At 33.4% G+C, this 23,667-nt stretch overlaps 2 protein-coding genes across 7 annotated transcripts; one reads left to right on the top strand and one right to left on the bottom strand.

The window, feature by feature from the left end:
• The first annotated feature begins 2,103 nt into the window (after window positions 1-2,103).
• On the top strand, window positions 2,104-7,528 carry LOC107961743 (probable protein phosphatase 2C 60). Of its 5 annotated transcripts, none has more exons than XM_016897840.2 (11): window positions 2,104-2,239; window positions 3,916-4,038; window positions 4,305-4,368; window positions 4,720-4,828; window positions 5,436-5,589; window positions 5,900-6,025; window positions 6,223-6,346; window positions 6,569-6,645; window positions 6,781-6,833; window positions 6,929-6,983; window positions 7,102-7,528. In XM_016897840.2, exons 2-11 carry the CDS (start codon window positions 3,922-3,924, stop codon window positions 7,303-7,305), a joined length of 1,083 nt encoding a protein of 360 aa, XP_016753329.1. In that variant the 5' UTR covers window positions 2,104-2,239; window positions 3,916-3,921; the 3' UTR covers window positions 7,306-7,528. The 5 variants fall into 5 exon arrangements, with proteins under 5 accessions (XP_016753329.1, XP_016753331.1, XP_016753328.1 ...); XM_016897839.2 differs by having other exon boundaries at window positions 2,106-2,457; XM_041115892.1 differs by lacking the exon at window positions 2,104-2,239 and adding an exon at window positions 2,543-3,143.
• A 349-nt stretch (window positions 7,529-7,877) lies between these two features.
• Window positions 7,878-10,216, bottom strand: LOC107961744 (uncharacterized). Of its 2 annotated transcripts, none has more exons than XM_016897843.2 (4): window positions 9,240-10,216; window positions 8,724-8,794; window positions 8,429-8,612; window positions 7,878-8,346 (listed from the first exon to the last, which is right to left on the bottom strand). In XM_016897843.2, the coding sequence occupies exons 1-4, from the start codon at window positions 9,330-9,332 to the stop codon at window positions 8,203-8,205; spliced, it is 492 nt and encodes a 163-aa protein (XP_016753332.1). In that variant the 5' UTR covers window positions 9,333-10,216; the 3' UTR covers window positions 7,878-8,202. The 2 variants fall into 2 exon arrangements, with proteins under 2 accessions (XP_016753332.1, XP_016753333.1); XM_016897844.2 differs by having other exon boundaries at window positions 8,446-8,612; window positions 9,240-10,058.
• Window positions 10,217-23,667: the final 13,451 nt, after the last annotated feature.

The raw sequence follows: 23,667 nt of genomic DNA, 5'->3' as shown, positions 1-23,667 counted from the left end.
GTCTTAAATTAATAACCCTTAAAACCCTAATAATAAAATCTTTAACCCTAATTTAACAACCCATAAACCCTAATTAACAAACACTAATGGCCATAATAATAAGTTCCTTAACCCTAATTTAACAAATCCTAAAACCCTAATTAATAAATACTTGAAAATAATAATATTTAAAACCCTAATTTAATAAACCTTAAATCTTAATTAAACACTCAAAACCCTAAAAGTCATAAAAATCCTAAAAAATACAGGAGAAAACGCATTGACCTAGATGTACTTTTTTGAGTTTCTCCTAAAAACAACACCAACTAAGCGTATTATAGTAAAAACAGCCCATTTACATCAATGTTAAAAAAAGTGGCATATTCTTGTATTTTTGAAAAAAATGGTTTTTTATGGCAATTTAGTCCTTGATTATAAAGCATTATTGATTTTCTTTGAATATTTGTGGTATTTATGCTAATTAATTCCACTATGTGTTTTGTCATATTTGGACAAAAATTTTGTTTGTCAACTCTAAGGTTTCCCAGAGCCTGTACAACTTTGGGGAATCTTTAGCAGCTACAAATGATGAATAATAATAGATAAGGATGAAAACATCGTTAACTACTTGAATTGGATAATTTTTTTAAATTTAGTTGTTAAGTTTTTTTTCCACTTCAGTTTTTAAGGTTGGCAATTTATTGTTATTTGATATTTAAACTTTGACTCCTTAAGGTGGGATGGTGTCATCACTTAAAATTTTTAAAAAATATTATATAAAATTTTAAAAAATAAAAAATAAATAAATTATTTAAAGAATTAAAATCTATAACTGATAACATGATACAATCTTAAAATGCCACATCATTGTATTTGATAGTATTCAAGTATAAAGACCAAATTAAAATAAAAAACTACAAAATTCTTTAACTAATATGGATAAAAAATTCAGGGGTCAAAATAAAAAAAAACTGTCAACTTCATATCTGTAATCTATACTTATTATAAAACTCATGGCTAAATTGGTATTACAAGTTAATCAAGTACCAATTCAATTTAAAAAAAATAAACTACCCTTATTTTGTAAAATAAATTATATTATTTAAAAAATATTTTTATCATTTTATATCTTTTATATATATAAAAAAAACTAAACATACATAAAACTGAAACCATACATCTTTTAATTTTCCATATGTGTACTTTACTTTTAAACTAAAATCTCGATATTAATATTAATTTTCTCTAATCGTGGGTTTAGTAGTTGCATTTGTTTGGACCAATGGCACAATAGAACCTCGGAGTTATGTCTCTCCATGATCTACATACAATACAAAATTAAAATAAATATTTTGAAGAATTATCAGAACATAAAAAATATTTTAATGATATCCCCCTCAGATAAGTGCAGAACATGTTTGAAGAAAAATATAACAATTAGTGAATTGAGTTTTAATTAAATTGATATAGATATTATTATTAATAGTGACAGAATTAAAATTATGGCAGAGGTGAAATTAGAAATTTTTTTAAAAAATCGAAATTAAATTATATATTTGTATAATAATAAAAGTACAATTTCATCATTTTAATAATTTACTATTTTTTAATTTTTAAATGGATAAATCAATTTTATATCATCTTAGGACTTTTCCATTTCACCTATAAAAAAATTGATATTAATAGCATAGAAACTATGTTTGTTTTTCCAGAATAAAAAAGTATTTTATTTAAAATTAATTATAAACACATTAATAAATTTTTTATCATACTTTTATTATTTTTAAACAGTAATAAACGTGAGAGAAGAAATATTCCTTAAATACCACGAACAAATGAATACCTTAGACCGCGAATAAAAGAAGAGGAATGTTGAAATCACATTTCAATTTTCAAAAATGGAGAAAAGTGAGTATTTTTCTCATATCAAATCCTTTTGATTTCAAAAAAATTATATCTTTACTTGCTTGATACATTGTTATTTAATTTTTGTTGAAAACAAACAGGACTAAATTTTCGAAATTAAAAGTAAAGACACTAATTTTAAATTTCAAAAAAGTACAAGAGCTGAAAACAAAATTAAACATATATATATATAAATAAAATGATATTTCTACCTTTATTTTTTAAGCAACTGACGTTGTTGCTAATGCTTTGAACTTAGATGACCGTCTCAAACTACCTTGAAATAAATCTAGCAGATAGATAGATAGAGAGAAAGAAATGGTGGAAAACTTGAAACTGCCCACCAAAGTCCACTGTTAGTCACAGCAAACGCCCTTTTTATTCAAAAGATTTAACTTTATTCAAAAAAGTCTCTCTCTTTCTTTCTATGTGCCTATCCTTTTTATCTTTGAATGTTTCCGCTTCTATCACCCAATAATTCCTTGTTTTCCTGCTTGACTTCCCAAGATATTCGCTTGGGTTTCTGTTAGTTTTCCTCCCTTTTCTTCCTAAATTGATTTCTTAGCTGGACATGTAAGGAGACTCACTTACAACTCTACAATAACACCATCAGTCCCCTTTTGTTTTTGGAACTTGTGTTCTTTAATCTTGATGTATCAAATTAGCATCCTTTTCAGTAGTTTTTAGAGTATTTTAGTTGCTTTACCTCAATTTGATCTTTTTAAGCACTGATATTTAGTTTAGGATCTTACTTGTGAGTTATATACATGTGTGTTTTTTTAAATCCTAGCATTCAATCTAGGATCTGGGTCTGGGGTTTTCTCTACTTATTTGTCTTCTTTCAACCTATTTTTTTCTAGCTGTTTAAGATTCACTTTTGAATTAGCATAGGAGTTTCTGTGTGACTTTGATTAAAGACTATATTAAGAATATTTTAGTTGTTGTTTAAGAGTATTTTAGTTGCTTTACCTTAATTTGATCTTTGCATGCACCAAAATTTAGTTTAGGATCTTGTTAGTTGTGAATTATGCTTATGTTCTTTAAATACTAGCATTCAATCTAGGATCTGGGCTTTGAGTTTTTTCTACTTATTTGTCTTCTTCCAACCTACTTTTCTTTTTCTAGCTGTTCAAGATTCACTTTTGAATTAGCATAGGCTTTACTTGGTAGAGTGAAAAGAAAATTGGAAGGATGGAAAATTGAAGGAATAGAAAACTAGAAGATGGAAAACATAATTTTTCTTTCCATAATTGTGCTTGGTAAGAGATGGAAAATTGGAAAGAAAATTGCATTTTATTTTCATCCATTGCTTGGTAGAGGTGAAAAATGGAAGGAAAGAAAATAAAACATTTGAAAAAAAAGTGCATAATTTTGAAGTAACATGCATATCTCTCTCATTTTCTCTCCTTCAATCATTCCAATTTGGAAGGATTGCTTTTTATGCCTTAGGATGCAAAATGATCTCCCCTCCTATTTTCTTTCCTCTCACTTTTCTTCCCAACCAAGCACACACAAAATTTATTTTCTTTACACTTTTCCTTTCCTTCCTCCCCTCCCTCCACTTTTCCACCCAACCAAACACATCTTAAGAGTATTTTAGTTGCTTTACCTTAATTGGATCTTTGCAAGCAGTGATATTTTTGTTTGTTGCTGGGATTTTACTTGCGAGTTATATATTTATATATATATTTTAAATTTTAGCATTCAATCTAGGATCTTGGCCTGGGATTTATTTATTTTAACTTATTTGTCTTCTTTCAACCTACTTTTTTATTGCTTTCAAGATTCAATTTTGAATTAGCATGGGAGGTTCTGTATTTCTGTGATTAGAGACTATCTTATCTGATTGCTGTTTCTTGGTTTGACAATGTCTGGATTAATAGATCAATTTTCCACGTATATTTCAGCAATAAAACTGTTGATTCTAAAAATTTTTAGCTGCAAAACTTGGGGAGGTCAAATAAATCATGCTTTGTTTTGAGTGCCATTTGAGTTTTAGAAGCTGAGTTAACATTATTCATGCAATTGCAGAGATAGATGGGTGTATATCTCAGCACTCCCAAAACTGAAAAATTCTCAGAAGATGGTGAGAATGATAGAGTTAGATATGGTCTAGCATCAATGCAAGGATGGCGTTCAACTATGGAAGATGCTGTAAGTACAAATGACACCTTTAATTTTCAAATTTCCTAAGCATTTGGACCCTGCTAAATTGAAACTAGATTGGGGTGATGTGGGGTGGTATTTTAAGTTTCTATCAATGAGTTTTTAAGAGAGTTTAAAGTTTACGTTCTTGTTGATCTATAATGTGGGTCATTCTATTGTCTGTCTTGTCTCTTCCTTATGTTATAATTGTAGCTTATATCATCTTTTTATCTCTTGCAAATTCCCATTTCATGTCTTATATTTTTTTTTGTTAGCACGCTGCATATCCTGATCTCGATGCATCTACTTCATTCTTTGGTGTCTATGACGGTCATGGAGGTAAGAATTTGATGGTTCGGGTACTTCATATGATTATTTCAGTTCCATTTATAGGTTTCATTTGTTGTACACCATCTGAACTTGAGGTTTTTGTTGCTTCTCATTCGTGTACTTTGTCTATTTTCCCTTTTAGAACTTGAACTGACTGAAGGATGTTGAAATCTTTTACCTTCTGAAATGATTCTGAATCATGTTTAGATTTGGTGTCAGTGAATGCATAACTTTTTCTCTTTAAAGGTCCTCATAATTGCTCCTCCTAGTTTGCTCAATTTTGATCATAATATGAATTAAGTGTCTTACTGATGGCTTCTGTTCATTTTTCTTCAACTTATCCAAGTTCATAACTTGTAGGTAAGGTGGTTGCCAAGTTCTGTGCCAAATACCTTCACCAGCAGGTTCTCAAGAATGAAGCATATGCTGCTGGGGACATAGGAACATCAGTTCAGAGAGCATTTTTCAGGTTGATAACTTGAGTTTATCATTGTTGTTCACCATATTTGCCTTATTATAGGAATCAACAATCTGATGCATGAATGACTTGGAGAGTTGGTGTTCAGTTCCTGCTTGTGATATTGTATCTTTATTAATTTTTTGATACTTGAAGTGCGAGAGTAACTTTTCTTTTTCCTTCCATTTGTTTAGGTCTGCTAATATTTGCCATGAATTTCACAATGTTCAATTCTCCTAGAAACATTGTATTCACATGTTCTCCATACATGTCGAAATGCTATCTCTATGCTGTTATTACAGTTTTAGTAACTTGAAAAGTAAATTGACACAAATGGTGTCAGTGATTTAAGTGTGCTTTTCTTTTCTTATATAATCTTAATATGTTTTTTAAAACTTTTTATTTCAAAATTTATATCTCATCTAGATTATAGATCTCGTACTGTTCCAGCGCAGTCGAAATGCTTTTTTCAATCTTTCAGAAAATTTTGAAAGGGGAAACTTAATAGATACGATGGGGCATCTATTCCCATCTTGCCCCCCTTTCCTTTTTGTAGTTCAAATGACTCCTCCCATTGTTTATTTTGTGTGTTTCCAACTTGAATTACGTTTTACTGCAGAATGGATGAGATGATGCGTGGACAAAGAGGATGGAGAGAATTAGCCATTTTGGGTGATAAATTCAACAAGTTTTCTGGCATGATAGAAGGTTTGATATGGTCTCCTAGGAGTGGTAACAGTAATGACCAAGTTGATAACTGGGCCTTCGAGGAGGTACTTACGAAAATATACCCATGTTATTGTCCCTAACTAACAGAAATTTGGTGTTAGCCGGAAGCTATGATGGAAACCAAGATCGAGGAAGAAGAATAGAACTTGCATTAACGTATGCTGACTCTTAGCTTGTGTAATGTGTCTATGCAAGCCCAGATGGTGGACAGTATACTTCTGTCTTGAAATTTAACGTTGTACTCTTCACTTACTTTTTGGTCGGGGCAGTGATTTAAATGAGCAACTTAAGACAATTTTATTTTGCAACAATTTGTATGTATAATTTGCAAGTGTTCCTTAAAATTGTAAACAGGGCCCTCACTCTGACTTTTCTGGACCAACATCTGGGAGCACAGCCTGTGTTGCAGTTCTAAGAAACAATCAACTTTTTGTTGCAAATGCCGGTGATTCTCGTTGCGTAATATCTAGAAAGGGTCAGGTAATGTTCTATTAATCAGATGTCGTTAGCTAGTTTCTTCTGAATGGTACTAAAATGGAGATTATTTGTGTTAATCAATTTCAATATATATGTGGATGGACGGGCTATTGTACTTTGAGCCACGGGGAATTTTCTCTCTTTCTGAATAAATTATCTTTATTTTTTTTTTCTTATTATGTGGCTTGTTTCTTTTGTAGGCATACAATCTCTCTAGAGATCACAAACCAGATCTTGAGGTGGAGAAAGAAAGGATTTTAAAAGCCGGTGGTTTTATACATGCAGGACGTGTCAATGGCTGTTTGAATCTTGCAAGAGCTATAGGTAATTTACCTCCCTCTTTGATATCCAAAAACAAAAAGGGTACTAATTGAACTCACCATTTCAGTCATTGCAATTTTCTAAAGATAGAGACATATGCAGTATGCCACTTGGCACAAAGTGCTATCGCTTTGCCTAAATCGAATAACATTTTTATACATCCATAATCTCCAATCAAGTGTATGTATCCATGCACATCTATTATTGATTCCTTTTTTCCCACAGGTGATGTTGAATTCAAGCAGAACAAGTTTTTACCCGCTGAAAAGCAAATTGTAACCGCTAATCCTGATATAAACACCGTAAGTTGTGTCAGCAAGGTCGCTGAATTGCTATACTATTAACTATACCATCTTGGCTTTGATATGTGACTATCGATCCTAAAAACCTTTGGAGCTTGTGGCATCTAACTTAAAAATCTTAAAATTTTCAATTAGATTGAGCTCTGTGATGATGATGACTTCCTTGTGCTGGCATGTGATGGAATCTGGTATATGTTTCCAATGCCTTATTGGTTCACTCAGACTCGATATTGATATTGAATTTAGCCTTTAATCCCATCTCGATTTTGATTTTATATTTCAGGGATTGCATGTCAAGTCAGACGCTAGTAGATTTCATCCATGAACAACTACAATATGTACATAAGCCCTTACTTGTTTATGCAAATTTGATAGGTCAATTTGAGTAAAAAGGTCATTCTAACCCTTTTTTTCCTAATTATCATACGCTTGTATGAACTATCAAACGAAATGCAGGAAAGCAAGCTTTCTGTTGTCTGTGAGAGAGTACTCGACAGGTGCTTAGCACCATCGACAGCCACCGGTGAGGGTTGCGACAATATGACCATGGTCCTGGTACAGTTCAAGAAACCAATCAAGTGTGCCTCATCTTCGGAGGAGCAATCCTCCCAATCCAAATCAGCCGACAATGAATTGGAGATAGAGGGAACTCAAGACTAGTAGCTGCAACCGTTGTCGGAAGGATCAGATGACCTGCTTGTTTTCCTTGAATATTCCGATATGCATATGTAGATGGCTTTTAGAAGGAATGCAATTGATGACACATTAAGAAAGAATATATGTCCTTTTTTGTTTCTTGTATTTGAATCATTAAATTGTGATGTTTTTTTTTATGAAAATAACACATGACAATTTCAGTAATAACATGTACAGTTTGTAACTATCCAATGCTTTGGGTTATTGGTTCCATCTTAAAGTTAGTGCCACTACCAGTTCATGTTAGGTCCCTAACATTTAGGTTCACTGAAATTTTGTCCCTACTTTAGCACTTAAACTTACACTTAGTAAATAGGTCCATTTTAATTAAAACTTGAATTCAATTAAAAATTTGATGATGTGATATTATGATATTTTTTAAAAAATTTCATGTGATAATGGCAAAATGAAAAATTATCAAGTTCAGGAACCACAATGGAAACTAAAGTGCACCGAATTGTACAAGTTGAGAGAGACTACAAATTATATTAATGTCATAAAATTCATGCCAAAAGCAACACAGGCAATCAAGGAAGTTGGAGCATCTCAAAATCCTTTGATGTACATTGTAGAATACAGAGTTTTAATACAAAACATATTCCTCACCATAAACTAGAGTTTTGACAATGAGATTCTGTGACATTCAAGGTTTTGACAGTTAACAGACCACATAGAAAGGTTGTCAAAATGAGAAACAATCACTATATTCATATATGCTATAAACTGAGCAAATTTCCACTGATTTACAATTAATTCTAAAAGAAATATTAAGACGGTTGATGGTAATAATCTGTAGCAATGCCAATCAATTTTTTTTTTTACTGCTAAACTGTGTGTGAAAAGATTATTATCAATTAGATTTCAGACCTTCAAAGCCACTGGATCTTGCCATGATATTTTTTTCTTCCCAACTCTTTTGCCATTAATGGAGCAATTTTTCGACTTCTCGTTTCTCAACAGGGCCTGAACATCAACTCGATTTCTCCCGCCCTTTTCCTCGTGAGCCTAATTGGAAAGATAGTTGAATGAATTCCAATATGACATCAGATAATAGCACAACGAATGCTTAATGCTTCGAGTTGATTACCACATAAGGATCGATACCAGGAAGAGAAGATGGTCTTCTTTCACCGGCTTCATTGATACTGAAATTCTTAGGCTTAACCGTTTTGCTTTGCAGGTAGGGATTTTGTGATTGAACAGAATCTTGCTCTAGTTCAGGTTGTCGAGACTTGATCGTTGATAAATAGCTGTACCTCTGTCGTAAGAATCTAGAAGTGAGACGAAAAACAACATAATCTTAATAGGTTATCAAGTATCCGTCTTGATCACTATCTAAATCATGCAAAAATCCATACAAATTCGTGAAATAGATACAGTACCGAACTTCGGCCAAAAGGGTTTCTCGCCTCTGGTTCACTGTCTGCAATTTTTTCTTCTTTGAAACAAATTCCTAGTGCACAAAAACAGGTAGATTCATTAAGACTGGAGATATAAACACATAAAAAAAATTGGATCTTTATATTCTATATCATCAACAACACTTAAACTATGCCAACTCAAGTACATAAAACAGGTAGATTATAACTGGACACATAAACATATGAAAGTTTAGATCCTTATATTCTATACCATCAACAACAACGCCTAACCTATGCCAACTAAAGTGCATAAAACAGGTGTAATAATCAAAGAAAAAACTAAAATTTTAGGCAGAAACTAAAATTTTAGGAAGAAACAAACTCAAATCAACATCCTATATGCTGCAGAATCAAAACAAGAATCTAAAACTAATGAATTGATGTAATAAAAGAACTGTTTGATGATAAAAAAGAATGCGGCCTAGTTTTTGTCATATAGAAGGACTACAAAATAAGTAATTGAGGCAAAGGACTAACCTTTTGCAATTGCAAGAATTCCTGTAGTAGGGTTTGATGCTTCAATCTAGCCCTAGTTCCTTCATCAACCGAGTTCACAGAAACCCTTTTCATCTTTAATTATTAAAATTGAAACCCAATTATCTTTTTTTTAAATAAACCTTTCTCAAGAATATATATAGGCAAAAAGAGATGATCTTTTGCCCTAAAATTTATAGCCCAGAAAACCGTATCCCATTCCAATTAGGAGAAATAAAAAAGAAAATCCAAAGAACCCAAAAAAGCACTTGTTTTTATTAACTTGTTCAAATTGAAAAATCAAAACTTGAAGAAAAAGCAAGACGCCGTTCAAGGCGGAATTTTTATTGAAAGATAAAGAAAAAGGAAATAATAAGGAAGATGGGGAGAGAAAAGACAACTTTCTCTGAAACTGGATGGAGAATGTGAGAACCCGAAAAAGCCCATGAAGAAGAACATGGAAAGACTTTGAGTTGAAGGAGTGATGGGAAGATAGCGGTACAGAGAAGGGTAAATGCGGGAATTAAGAAAGTTCATATTTTTAATTTTTGGGGAATAGAGAGAGAGAGCTCTGTGGTTGGAGGACAATTGAAGACATATCTCCTTCTTTATCTGTCTTAGCTTTTCATATTTCTTTTTTTTTTTGAATATTTAGGGGTTTGTTTAGTACAATGGTAAAAGCTGGCTGGACCATTTTAGACAGAGAAAGGAAGGATGTTTGGATAATGGGAAGGCAGGACATAAATGGCTACTGTTTTGTTTTCATGGGACTCGGGGTTGCAGTTTTTCCTACAAAGAAAGAACCTTTTACATGGTTGGACTTGGCTGGATGGCCAGCACAGCTACAATATATATATTAATTATTAATTTTGATTACACTATGACTTGCTATGACTTTATAAAACATGTGTCTAAGACATTGACACCCTCACGGTTCAACTTTTTTTTTTCTAAACGGTTCTGTGCAACACCCCTTGATTAAATTATGCATATATGCGCTTTTTTTTATAAACTTTAAGAAATTAGGTTTTTTTTATATATTTATGAAAATAGATAATTTTTAGAGAGAAAATAAATATGTTTTATAGGGTGTATTTTCAGGCAATGGCAACCTCAATGATCATAATTCCAACGGCTACATCTCCAATAGTCATATTTTTTCTTATATAAACCATTCTAAACTCCATTCTTTTTCATTCAAACTTATTCATTCAATTCTTAATTCTCTCAATAATTTTGTTTATTCTTTTTGGTTTTATTTTATTCTTTATAATTTGTAAAATGACAAATCATCTTATTCATTTGGATGACAAACACTTCTCTAGTGTCCAATTACAAAAGATAAGAAAATAGTATTAAATTATTAAATTATAATTAGTTAATTATTATATTGTTGACATTATTAAATTTATAATTTTTTGTTCATATATTCAAGCCAAAGATAAAATTTTGGAGACATACATACACAATTTAAGTGTGAGTGCACTGGTTGCCATTCATGGACATTTGCGAGACGCGAGATTCTTGTACATGGTTTGTATTCTCAGGGGACTAAATTGGGTCCCTCACTTATCAGTGCTTCTTTGGTAGAAAGATGTAGACCCAAGATACACACATTCTATCTTCCCTACGATGAGTGTATAATTACACTCGAGGATGTTAGTTTACAACTCGGTCTACCAGTCGATGGTGAAGTCGTTACGGGGGTAGTAATAAGTGCCGATTGAAGTGCAACATGCAAGCTACTATTAGGGAAGGTGTTGAACAAGTTTGGGGGTAGTTGAATCGAGATGAGATGGTTGGAAGACAACTTCAAAAGTATCAACGTCTCCATGAGTGACGTTGACAAAGAACACTTCGCACACACATTCATCTTGAGGTTGATCGAAGGTCTGTTTATGCCAGATAAATCTCGAAATGTGGTACATTTAAGGTGGCTACTACTAGTAGTCAACTTGAAAGAAGCAGGATGACTCAATTGGGGATCAACGGTGTTGGCGACATTGTACTGAGAGATATGTTAGGATATGAAACGAGAAAAAAGTTACAGCGATTGCATGCTCATTCTTCAATCGTGGGCATGGTACCGACTACCATTTTTATGGCCCCAAGCGGACCCCCTTATGAATTCCCATTTGTAATATGGTAAAATTCATTTGATAATATCATTATCCTAATATTTATTTCATTATTGTAATTTTGAAATAACACATTATTTGAATAGGTGGAATAATCGTGCGACCACCTCGGATTGTCGTGAAATTTGGAACTTGGTTCGCCACCATCGGTGGAAACAATTCGTGATTTTACCGACCACACTTGTAGTAATACATGTAGTTTAGAGTTTTACGCTAATTTAGAAATTGCAAGAGATAATCGGGTATACATAAGGCGTAAGTGGATAGACATTGCCCCTGAACGTTTTTACGAACATTACAACATCCCTTTTTATCACAGCGAATATATTCCAAACATAGACCTCGATAAATTTACAAACATAAATATGGATATCATTTTAAAATTTTTAATAGGGGACCTAGGTGTGTGGAAACATGATGGGGGCACTGAATTTTCGCTTTCTTTTAAATAAGCAATTATGTTCCCATAGCTAAGTTGTGGATGCAATTCATTTGCACACGTGTTAGCCCTTTACTCAACATTTACATTGTTAATGTCTTTCGAGCTGTGCTTCTTTTCTCCATTTTACAGAGTAAGCATATCTACTTAGGCTACTAGATTAATCGAGAAATGAAAAAGTGGGTGGCAGGAGGTAAAGTTGGGATCTATTTTCCTCACTTGATTACAGATTTATGCCATAAGACGAAGGTGATTATAGATCTAATAGAGCAATCACACAAATCGGTCCGTAACATACTTGGCGACTCGATGTTTCATCAGTTCCAAGCTCTTCACTGAGAACAAATCAAATATTAGAATCAATGACGAAAGCATAAGATGGACATATTGTAACACCCTATACCCGTAACACACGCTGGGAGGAATACAAGGCATTACCTAACTTGATCTCATGCATACAACCAATCTCAAGTCACTAAGACTTGATCCAACTTAAAACTTTTTCAATATCTACTTTAAACTTCTTATTATGGGCCTACGAGCCCCAAATCGACCATTGGTAACTATTTGGAACCATTCCGGATCCTTAATCAACCTTAAGAAATTTCCCATTAAAACAGGCATACACCCGTGTGGAAGAGTAACACACCTGTGTAACCATTTCGACATGGTCATGCTGATGGCCCGTGTGTCTCGTATGGCCTAGGCACTTAGGGACACACCCGTGTCCCTTATCCGTGTGGAATTAATTTCTAATTCACAGCTACAGGGGTTTTCACACGGCTGGACACATGTCGTGTCAATGGCCCGTGTCCCTCACACGACCACGATACGCTCGTGTTCTAGCCCGTGTACAAAAACATGGACATTCTGTTTCTGACGTCAGCATGCTCATAATGTCACACCGCTAAGGCATATGCCCATGTGCTGGGTCGTGTCCTTGATGCATGATATTCGTAACAGGTTTTAAAGATTTATAAATGAAATGTTCTTGAGACTAACTTATTATCATGATTAAGGCAAGTGTACCTATCGAACAATAGTATAGTTTAGCAAGACCGGATTGTCGAACCCAAAAGAAATACGAGTACTAGAATTTACTTCCTTTTTATTATCTAGCATAAATTTAAGAGGTTTGGTTGTCTAAACTAATTACTAACTAAGAATGCACAGAAAGAAAAACTTGGGAAAATATTTTTGGGAAAATTCGGTGGACTGAGACAATACCTAAGGACAAATCCACCTAAACTTCACTTGTTATTTGACTCTGAATCAGACGATTTATTCATTTGACTTGATCCGTAGAAATCCCTAAGTTATATTATTATCTCTCTCGAGACTAATAACATCTAACCCTAGGTTGAATATGTAATACCCCTACCCGTATTCATTGCCGGAATAGGGTACGAGGCATTACCGGAGTTTACGAATTAATTTTTTTTTATATTCAATATAGCCCCTTTATAAATATCTAACCTTCCCTACAATATTAAATCGAGACCAATCCACATCAACCAAATCAATTCAACATATTTTCAAGATAAATTCATGCATATTTATAAGATAACGTCATCACATATCTAAAACCAGGTTTGTTAACCATACTAATGGCTAACTTTACATTCATTTCACGTTAACATTTACTTTGTTAGCTTATACATGCCATTGATTTCCAAATAAAGTTTCTTTATATACCGAAATCCTGAGGTTGACAGTGTGATGTGTCTCCGACCAAATCCGACCTCCGAGCTCTTAACACTACAAAACAGGGAAAAAGGAAACGGGGTAAGCACTTTGTGCTTAGTAAGCTCATGTAACAAGAATTATACTTACCTAATATTTTCAATACAATATAATAAACATTCATATATCCATTCAATGCATTATTGCACAAACTCAACATTCAAGTTAGTACAATAATTTCCATGTATCAATAATATATATACCATGATTGATGAGCTCGTTAATACCATGATTTCCATTTCCTTGTTATTTTTCCATATTTATCCCGTTGAATTTATCGGAATTTCGATGGATTTTCAGAGGTACACATTTATTGTATAATTCCGGGTCCGTCAATTCATATTCATGTGCGCACATATCCATTTCAGAGAGCACACTCCCGCGAACCTCAACCTTGCAGCGGGATTACCAGTCCAGGCTAAATCCCCTGCAGTATAAACTCATAGAGTATTGTCAGGATTACCAGTCCAGGCTAAATCCCCTGCAACGACAATTACTCTAATGAGCTTGGATCTGAATTACCAGTCCAAGCTAAATTCAGACCCTAATTCGAATTACCCGTCCGGGCTAAATCCATTTTACACATATTCTTCGGGAGGGCTATATCAGGATAGGATCACCCGTCCGGGCTAGATCCTTTTTACCGTCAATTCCTTTTCAGAGATCCATCGAATTTTCCTTTCATTCAAACGGGATTTCTTCCCATTTTATCAAATATATCAATGTTTCATAAATTTCCATATAATGAACATTCAAATCATATTCATATCAAAAACATGCATTTCAAGCATTTAAGAATATAATTCAAGTTACACGAACTTACCTTGATACTTGTTTGTAAACAATAAAAATCTACTAATCCCGAACTTTTTCCTTTCCTCGATCAAGCTTCGTATTTGAATCTTCTGGATCTAAATAAATAAATTTAATTATCAATTTAATACATTTCATGTTCATATGCAACATTCTCTATAATTCAACTATTATTTATAGTTCATTCAAAGCTATCTACTTGAGTCATAGTCACTAAATTATTTATAACTTGATCTAAGGAACTCCAAATTAAGATCCGTTAATTTTCCCTGAAACTAGACTCATATATATTTTTACCATAAAATTTTAAGAATTTTTGGTTTAGCCAATAAGTACAGTTTATTCTTTAAAGTCACCCCTGTTCTGCTGTCGACAGTTCTGACCCTTCTTCACTAAAAATTAATTATCTCTTCGTACAGAATTCAAATAATGTTCTCGTTTGTTTCTCTTAAAAATAGACTCATTAAGTATTCTAGAAATATAAATTTAAGCCTATAATTGTTTTTATTAAATTTTTTATGATTTTTCAAAGTCATAACAGGGGAACCCGAATTCATTCTGACATTGTCTCACAAAATTCATTATATCTCAAAATTTACAAATCCATTTCTTACACTATTTCTTCTATGAGAAACTAGACTCAATAAGATTTAATTTCATATTTTTTTCATATTCTAATTATATTTCTAAAATTTATGGTGATTTTTCAAAGTTAATCTACTGCTGCTGTCCAAACTGTTTTTGTGCAAGCTGTTTATTACCATTTTTCCCCTAAGCTTTTAATAAATGATAATTTCGTCCCTACTTAATTAGCCTCTCAATTGAGCTGATTTTTCTCAATTAACATTTTATTCTATCACCTTAAACTAGTTTACAACCTTTAGGGATCAAAATTTCAGCAATAGACTTTAATTCCAAGCATTTTCACAATTAGGTCCTAAAAATCAATTTCTATTGAAATTACCTAATAAAGTCATCTCATAAACAAATTAAAGCTTTAATTTCATTATATTTCATCATAAACTTACAGCACTCAGCCATGGTGACTTTCAATTTCATCCATGAAATCAAAAACTAATGAATTTAATAGTAGGACCTAGTTGTCAAAGTCTTAGAAACACAAAAATTACAAGAAAAAGGCAAGGATTAATTCACTTGGTGCAAAAATTATGAAATACCAGCTTAGAGAACCCTCCTATGGCATTTTTAGCTGTTGGAATTGAAGAGAAATGAAGAGAAATCTAGATATTTCCTATTTAGTCCTAGCTTTATTTAGTTAATTTTGCAATATTCCAATTTTACCCTTAATTTATCAATTTTTCTGCTGATTTCATACCCTTGCCGTCCAGCCCAAATAACTTTTGGGTCTAATTTCCTTTTAAATCCTTTCTCATTAGACTCTTAAGCTATTTAATCACTCTAGCAACTTTTACACCTATTACAATTTAGTCCTTTTCATTTAATTGACTACCCAAACATTAAAATTTCTTAACGAAATTTTAATACCACATTAATAACATTTCATAAATATTTATAAAATTATTTTTGACTCGGTTTTACGAGATAGAGGACTCGATACCTTGTTTTTACCCAATTTCTTCAATAATTTCTTTTTCTATCTAATCACTAAATTGGTAAAATTTTTCTATCAATATTTTCATACGATTTGCCTATGATATCAATTTTCAAGCAAAAATATTGAAATAAATTTCTCTTTAAATCGGATCTATGGTTACGAAACCATTGTTCCGATAACCTTGAATTTAGGCCATTACAGAATAATTGAAATCTCTTTCTAATTAACACCCTAGAATTGCATTAACTCGATCTATGGATTCCCCTATTAGGTTTCACCCTAATCCGGCAAAATCTTGTCACCCTACCTCTAGGCGCGCAATCAACTCCACTTAATTATGACAAATTTACTTTTAGACAGAGTCTATTCTTCCTCTGAATAAGAGCTTAACTAGAATCAATATCCTGGAATATCAAAACAAGAATTAAGAACACATAATTAAAAACAAGTCAAATATTTATCATACAATTCAGATAATAATAACAAGATCTGTCTTAGGTTTTATTCCCCTTAGGTATTTAGGAGTTTAGTTCATACTTATGAAAGGAAACATCTCAAAAGCATAAAGATAACAAAACATAAGAAAACCCAAAACTCCTGAAGGAACTTGAAGGGAGATCTCCAGTCTTGATGATGAATCCGGCTCTTGAGATGGATCAATTGGCTTTTCTTGAGTAATTCCTTGCTTCCTCCTCTGCATCCCTTTTCCTAAGTGCCTCATCAAGTGTTTAAATAGGCCTTGGAATGCCTAAGAGCCCTCAAAATTGACCTTTTTTGAATTGGACTAAACTTGGGTTCGGCAGGGACACGCCCGTGTGCGATTACTGAAGGCCGTGGTCAAGGCTGTTAAATGGGCATGGGCGTGTGATATACCCTTGTAAGTCATGCTTCGATCCTGCCAAATTGACACGGCCGTGTCACACGGCCGTGTGAGGAAGTCTAGGTCGTGTTGTTTTTTGATGTGGGTTCATTTTCTCCGTTTTTGGCCCGTTTCTCGCTCTTTTTACTCTCCTATGCTCTCTTAAGTATAAAACATGAAATTAAAGGATTAGGAGCATCAAATTCACCAAATCCAAGGAGAAACCATCCATAAATGCGTTAGGCATGAGGTAAAAATATGTAAAAATTACGGTTTATCAAATACCCCCACACTTAAGCATTTGCTTATCCTCAAGCAAAACCCTCAACTCACAATCAAAATAAATTCTTCTTAACTTATAATTTCTATTAATAATATCTCAAAATAATCCATAAGTAATCATACATTGAGAATTTGACTGAAAGAACATCAAAGTTCCAAAACATTCCAAGTTGAGTATTTTATCATGAAAGCATAGGTGTCTCCCCTCATCTAAGTAATTACCTTCAACTCAAAATATCACAGAGTTTCACATCCTCACTAAAGATTCACTCAAATCACTCAAGGTGTTTAAGGACAATACATAAAGCATTCAATAGTCAATAATGAAAAGTCATTACCATAGGCTTGTATGAAAATCAAATCTCCACCACTATATATTGAAATGAACATCAATCAAAAGGATTTTAAAGGGTTGTAACGTGGCTTTGGTTAGGGGGTGTGGTCACAAGCTGAAAGAAAAGGTTAGAATCAAGATTGAATTGAAAAATTTCCCAACTAGAAAAAGTAATTAAACATCAATTGAGGACAAGTGAGCTTCTTCTCAGAAGATAGAATTTAGATACTGCGGCTCAACACTACCGAATTACTACTAATATGTAAGTATGAATTTTTTTAAGAGCAAGTCAAATACATAGAAGAGAAAAGCATAGCTAAGCAATTAGTTCAAATCAAATCTCAACAAAAATAGGGATCAAATTAGGGGATTTCAGCAATAATGGTTTATGGGTTAATATTGAGAGTAAATCAATTAATGGCTTGTTAGGCTCAAAGGGGTTTACTAAGGGTTAATTATGAAGGTAGGCTTTTGTAGAGTTAGTGGGTTAAACCTAAGTGCCTTTATCATTTTGACATATCAAATCAAATGGTGTGGTTTTGACATGCATAGTCAAGCAAGTTCTAGAATAACAATTCAATACTGACGCACTCAAAGTAACAATAAAGGTGAGCATGAAAGAAATAGTAGGTGCTCTAAAGGCTCAAAATCTCACAAAAATTATGGCTTTTTGATGTTTAAACCTGTGAATTTCAACTCAAGATAATACCTAAACTTGGGAGAAACAACCTATAAAATTTTAAATTCAAAAGTCAACTTATCATGCTTGATTCTTTAATATCTTAAAGTTTAAACAATCAATGCATGAATGCCTAAGTTTTAATTCAAGACATATCAATAAAAATCATAAATTAATCAAAATTCATTCTAATCATGGCATGAGGAGATCACATGAGAATAAGACACAATTCAAGGATTTCTAATGATGATATGAAAGACCCCCCCACACTTAAGATGTACATTGCCCTCAATGTACAAAGATAGATATATTGAAAAAGATAGATTGATAATCATAAGATAGGGAGAGAAGTGAAACTTCCTGAATGATGAATGAACTCCTTGAATTGGGGTTATGGAGAATAACCGGTCAAAACAATGATGAGGGTGAAGGAGGATACTCCAGTGGTGGTAGAGGTTGGGTTCCACAAATGCTATGCCAAAATAATATTATATCTCAAGTTGGCTATGGTCGTGGTCGAGCAAGGCATGGCAGTCGTGGAGAACCTTTCTTAGTGGAGTTTCAAATTCCCGAGTAATAGTGAGCTCCGGAGCTCTTTATAACTGTGATAGAATCTGGAACTCTTTTAGGAAATATATAAGGACGAATAAGTACTCGTAATGAATTAGCCGAAATTAAAAATTGTAAAATAATAATTATAAAACCTAATAAAAACAAGGTGAAAGAAAAATAAAAAGTAGTCTTAAATGAAAATAAAAGGAACAATATAAACTAATAAATAAAAGTTTTTAAACATCTTCATTGCCAGATGGCTCGCGAGGTGGGGGTGGCGATGAGATGTGGAAGTGTTGACAAATCTGTTGTAGAGTAGCATCAATGTGACAGCCCTAAATTGACCCTAGTCGGGAGTGGTTTCGGGACCGCTAAACCGAGTCACCGAAGTATTTGAATGTGATATTTATTGTCTAGAATATGTGAATATGAATGTGTGAAAGTTTTAAGCTTCGATTTAGTCGATTGCATGTGAATTCAGCTAATAGGACTTATGTATGACACTTTTGAAATGTGATAGGTTAATCTATAAGGATCTATTAGTGCATGTAATCAAAAGGGTGGACTTGCATGTCAATTTCCCCCCCTAATTAGTAGTGGCCGGCCATGAGCATGAGAGTGGACAAAATGTTATGGCTAAAACAATATGTCATAAACATGTTGGGTTAATGCTTTATGCTAGGAATAATAAAATAAAGAACATGGGCAATAAAGTATTAGTGTTAGTAGGAAGAGAAAAAAAAATGTGTGTGGTTGTTCCCCCCCATTGTACCGTACCTAGAAGAAAAAAAGAAGAAGGCTTCATCCTCTTTGTTCTTCTTAACCGAAAAAAAATCAAAGGAGGAAGGAAGGAGTTTTCATGCTTCAAGTTCGGTTGGTTGGTGTTTAGGAGGAGGTATGTTTGATGTTGTTCCATGAGATTGATGCATGTTTTTAGTTGTTGGCTTGAGTTCTACCTAGCCCATGGTTTAAATCTTTGCTATGTAATAAAGACGAGCTAAGTTTCGGCTAAGGTGGATTTGTGTTGATGTCATTTGCATGCTAAATGTGAAGCTTTGTAATGATACATGTGATGGTGGATTGATGACTCTTGGATATTCTTTTAGCATTTTTTTGAGTGAGACATTAAGTTCTTTGTTTGAACCATGACCAAAATTGAAATGGTATGGTGTCTTGATGCATTCGGCCATGGTAGGAAGTAGAAGAGAAAAATGGTTGTTGCTCATGTTATTTGGATGAGAAATGGTAGTAAGATGAAGTGCAAATGTTAGTATTTGATTTCTAATGCATATATGTGTTTTAGCCAAATTTTGAATTTGAAACGAAATGGTATGTAGTCAATACAAGTAACCATATTTGTAGGAAGTATTAAGCATATATTGGCCTCAACATAGACATGCATATTCGGCCACATGAGATAGATTGGTGTTGCATGTAATCGGTTAGAGGCAAGCATATTGATGCTTTCATCTTGACTTAGATAATCGGCTCAAGGAGAATTTGTTAAGTGCTTAGTTAATTGATATTAAGTCAGTGATGTGTGTATTCGGTCATAAAAGTGCACATGGAAATGTTAGAGTAAGTGTATTAAATTGCTCAATGTGATTAAAATGCGTATGACCATTTTGTATTCGAGCTAAAGGTGGCCACATGACCTATCAAACTCCTTGTCATATTCAGCCATAAGCTAGCATAATGAGACTCTAATAAGCTAAATTTGTTTGATTTAGCTCAAGAGCTTAGAGGATCAAAGTCGGATAGGAGAAAAGAGAAAGTAAACGAATAGCCGTGGATATCTAATCGTCGACCACTTCCGAGGTAAGTTTTAAGTGATTAAACGTTGAGTAAATTCAATCATAATAGGACATAATGAGTTGATTTAATAAGATATGATGTGGCCATGATATGTCTTAAACTCAAATGGTAAGTTTATAAGTGTTTGGACTTGGAAATTTAAGAGCAAATTGTAATAATTTGCTTTGGACAGCAGCAGTAACGTGATTTTAGAAAATCACTATAAATTGTTGGTGTGGAATTATAGGCTGAATAAAATATGTAATCAAAGCTTAGTTAGTCTAGTTTCTTATAAAAGAGACCGTGTAAGCAAAGAAATTTCCTATAAAGAGATATTTAAAGTTGTGCGGGACTGTGTCAGAATGACTCCGAAATCCCCTGTTCTGTATTTAGAAAATCATTATAATTTGTAAAAAAATGGTTATAAGATAAAATTTATATGATTAGACTCCTTAATGAGTCTAGTTTCAAATGAAATCAAATAGAACACATTTTGAATTCTGTACAATGAGAAATTTGATTCGTAGTGAAGAGTGGTTAGATTAGTCAAACAGTGAAACAGGGGAAACTTTAAGAAAAATCTGGTAGTGATTGGCCAAACCAAAAATTCTGAAACTTTTTTGGATAAAATATGTATGAGTCTATTTTCAGGGAAAATTAACGGCACTTCATTTGGAGTTTCGTAGCTCCATTTACGAAAAATTTAATGACTGTTGCTCAGGAAAAAATAGCTTGTGCTGAATTTGGGATTTTGTTGTAAACCTTAATAAAACTATTTGAGTTGCTTATAAGCTATCGATTAAACATTAGTAATCAAAGTACCAAATCCGTATTAAAGTGAAGCTATAAGCCACAAATGACTAGTATACCTAGTCAATTTTGTTATGATGAAATTGATGTACAAGATATGTATATGTGATAAGGCCGAATGGCCAATGTGATGAATGTGAAAGTGTATATATGAGATAAGACCGAATGGCCAATGTGATGAATGTGAAAGTGTATATATGTGATAAGGCCGAGTGGCCAATGTGATGAATGTGAAAGTACATATATGTGATAAGGCCGAGTGGCCAATGTGATGAATGTGAAAGTGTATATATGTGTGATAAGGCCGAATGGCCAATGTGATGAATGTGAAAGTGTATATATGTGATAAGGCCGAATGACCAATGTGATGGATGTGAAAGTGTATAAATGTGATAAGTCCCGAAGGACATTTGTGTCAGTACTATATCCGGGTTAAAACCCCGCAGGCTTTATGCGAGAATATTATCCTGATTAATGTCCGTAGGCTTCGTGCTCGTACTATATCCGAGCTTTAAAGACCCGACGGCTAAATGCTAGGATTCAAGTAAGACTTTGATATTGAGTATCTGCATTAAGTTACCATCAAATAAGTATTATGTATTTAAGATGTTCAGGTACGTATTACTTACTCATCGGTGGAGTGATTTCGAGGTGAATTATCAGTATCAAAGAGGTAGGTAAATGTGACTAATATTATAACTCCAAATATGAGAATGATCTAATTGGTAATGGTATGTTTGTATAATAAAGTACGTGATGAAATATTCTTATGTATCAGTGCATATTCTGCCCAAAAGCCTTATGATTTGAGTATGGGTTGGGTTGAGCTAGATGTGCCAGTACAAGGTAAGGATTATGATTTGTAAGCTTACGTATATGTGATAAGGAATATGTTTGGTTCTTTATGTGCCTATGGTAATTTAGTACTTGTCAAGTTGAAATATTTAAAAATATGGATGTGATTATGAACAAGTGGAAAGGATTATTGAAAGCTGAAAATTGATGAAGAATGTGCTTTGGAAATATTTGACCATCTAGGTCATTATTATTCGAAAGTATATATGTGACAGCCAAGTGTTGCATTTAATGATATTATAGTTCGAGATGAAGCTCTAGATTAACTTCATCGAACAGTTGAAATGAATGACCAATGATAGTGATTGAGAACACTTTGTTTTGCTTAAAACTTACTAAGCATTAAATGCTTACTCCGTTCTTTGAATCTCTGTTTTATAGATTTTGGTTCGTCAGCTATCGGACTCGGGATTATTGAAGTCGAAGTCGCCCACACTATCAAAGCCCTTTTGGTACACTTTTGGTTGAACTCTGAAAATGGCATGTATAGGACTACCCTTTTTGTTGTTGGTCATGTACCCTTGGTTTTGTGTAAATTTGGACAGCCATGCGAAAATGGCTTAAATATACTTTGATCATAGCATTATAATCGTTTTGTATGTTGTTCGTTGAGAGGTATGGAAATGTTGGTAACGATTAGCCATTGGAATGGTTATTCATGATCATTTTGGTGCTATGTATGACAAACTCTAGTTGATCCATGGAGGATCATGAAATGGGTAAAGTTTACCTTAAAAATAGATGCTAATAGCAGCAGTGATGTGGATGTGAAAAATCACTAAAATTATTAGTAATGGAATTAAATAGTGAATGAATTATGAAATCGAACCTTGATGAATCTATTTTCATAGGAAAGTAACGGAACGATCATATGAATAGTATATTATGAGATGTTAAAGTTTTCGTGATATAGGGCCAGAACGGTTTCTGGATCCTCTGTTCCGACTTTGGAAATTCACTATAAATCAAAAAGAGATAATTAGAAGTCATGCCTTATATGTACAGATTCCTTTTTGAGTCTAGTTTCTTTAGAAACAAACGGCATAAGTATTGAATCCCTGTACAAGGAGATATCTAAGTCGTAATGCATGAAGGTCAGAGGAGTCGAACCCTGAATCAGGGGAGACTTTAACTAATAAACTGTACTAATTGGCTCGACCAAAAATTCTAGAAAAATTTTTTTAGATGGATATATGAGTCTAGTTTCAGGAAAAATTTATGAAACTGGTTTTCGAGTTTTGAAACTCAAGATATGATTTTTAAGGCGACAGTGACGCAGTTAACCAGCTTGTCTGGAAATTTTTTAAATGGACTGTGAAAATAAATGTATTATGTCTGTTAGCACCTCGTGTTCGACTCCGGCAACGGTCTCGGGTACGGGGTGCTACAATCAATGTTATCGAAGCGCCGAAAACACTGCTGCTCGAATCGAGTAAGGCACTCAGAGATGTCAGTGTATAAAGCTGCCGCATGAACTGGACAATGAGGAGGTGGTGGCTGAGACGGTGGGTCCTCGTGACGTGGAAGGACATCATAAGTAATGTCTTTGGGGTTTTC

Source organism: Gossypium hirsutum, chromosome A06, assembly GCF_007990345.1.
Source record: "Gossypium hirsutum isolate 1008001.06 chromosome A06, Gossypium_hirsutum_v2.1, whole genome shotgun sequence".
NCBI classification, from domain to species: Eukaryota; Viridiplantae; Streptophyta; class Magnoliopsida; order Malvales; family Malvaceae; genus Gossypium; species Gossypium hirsutum.
The sequence above is the reverse complement of the archived record's forward strand: the minus strand, read 5'-3'. Positions and strand labels throughout refer to the sequence as shown.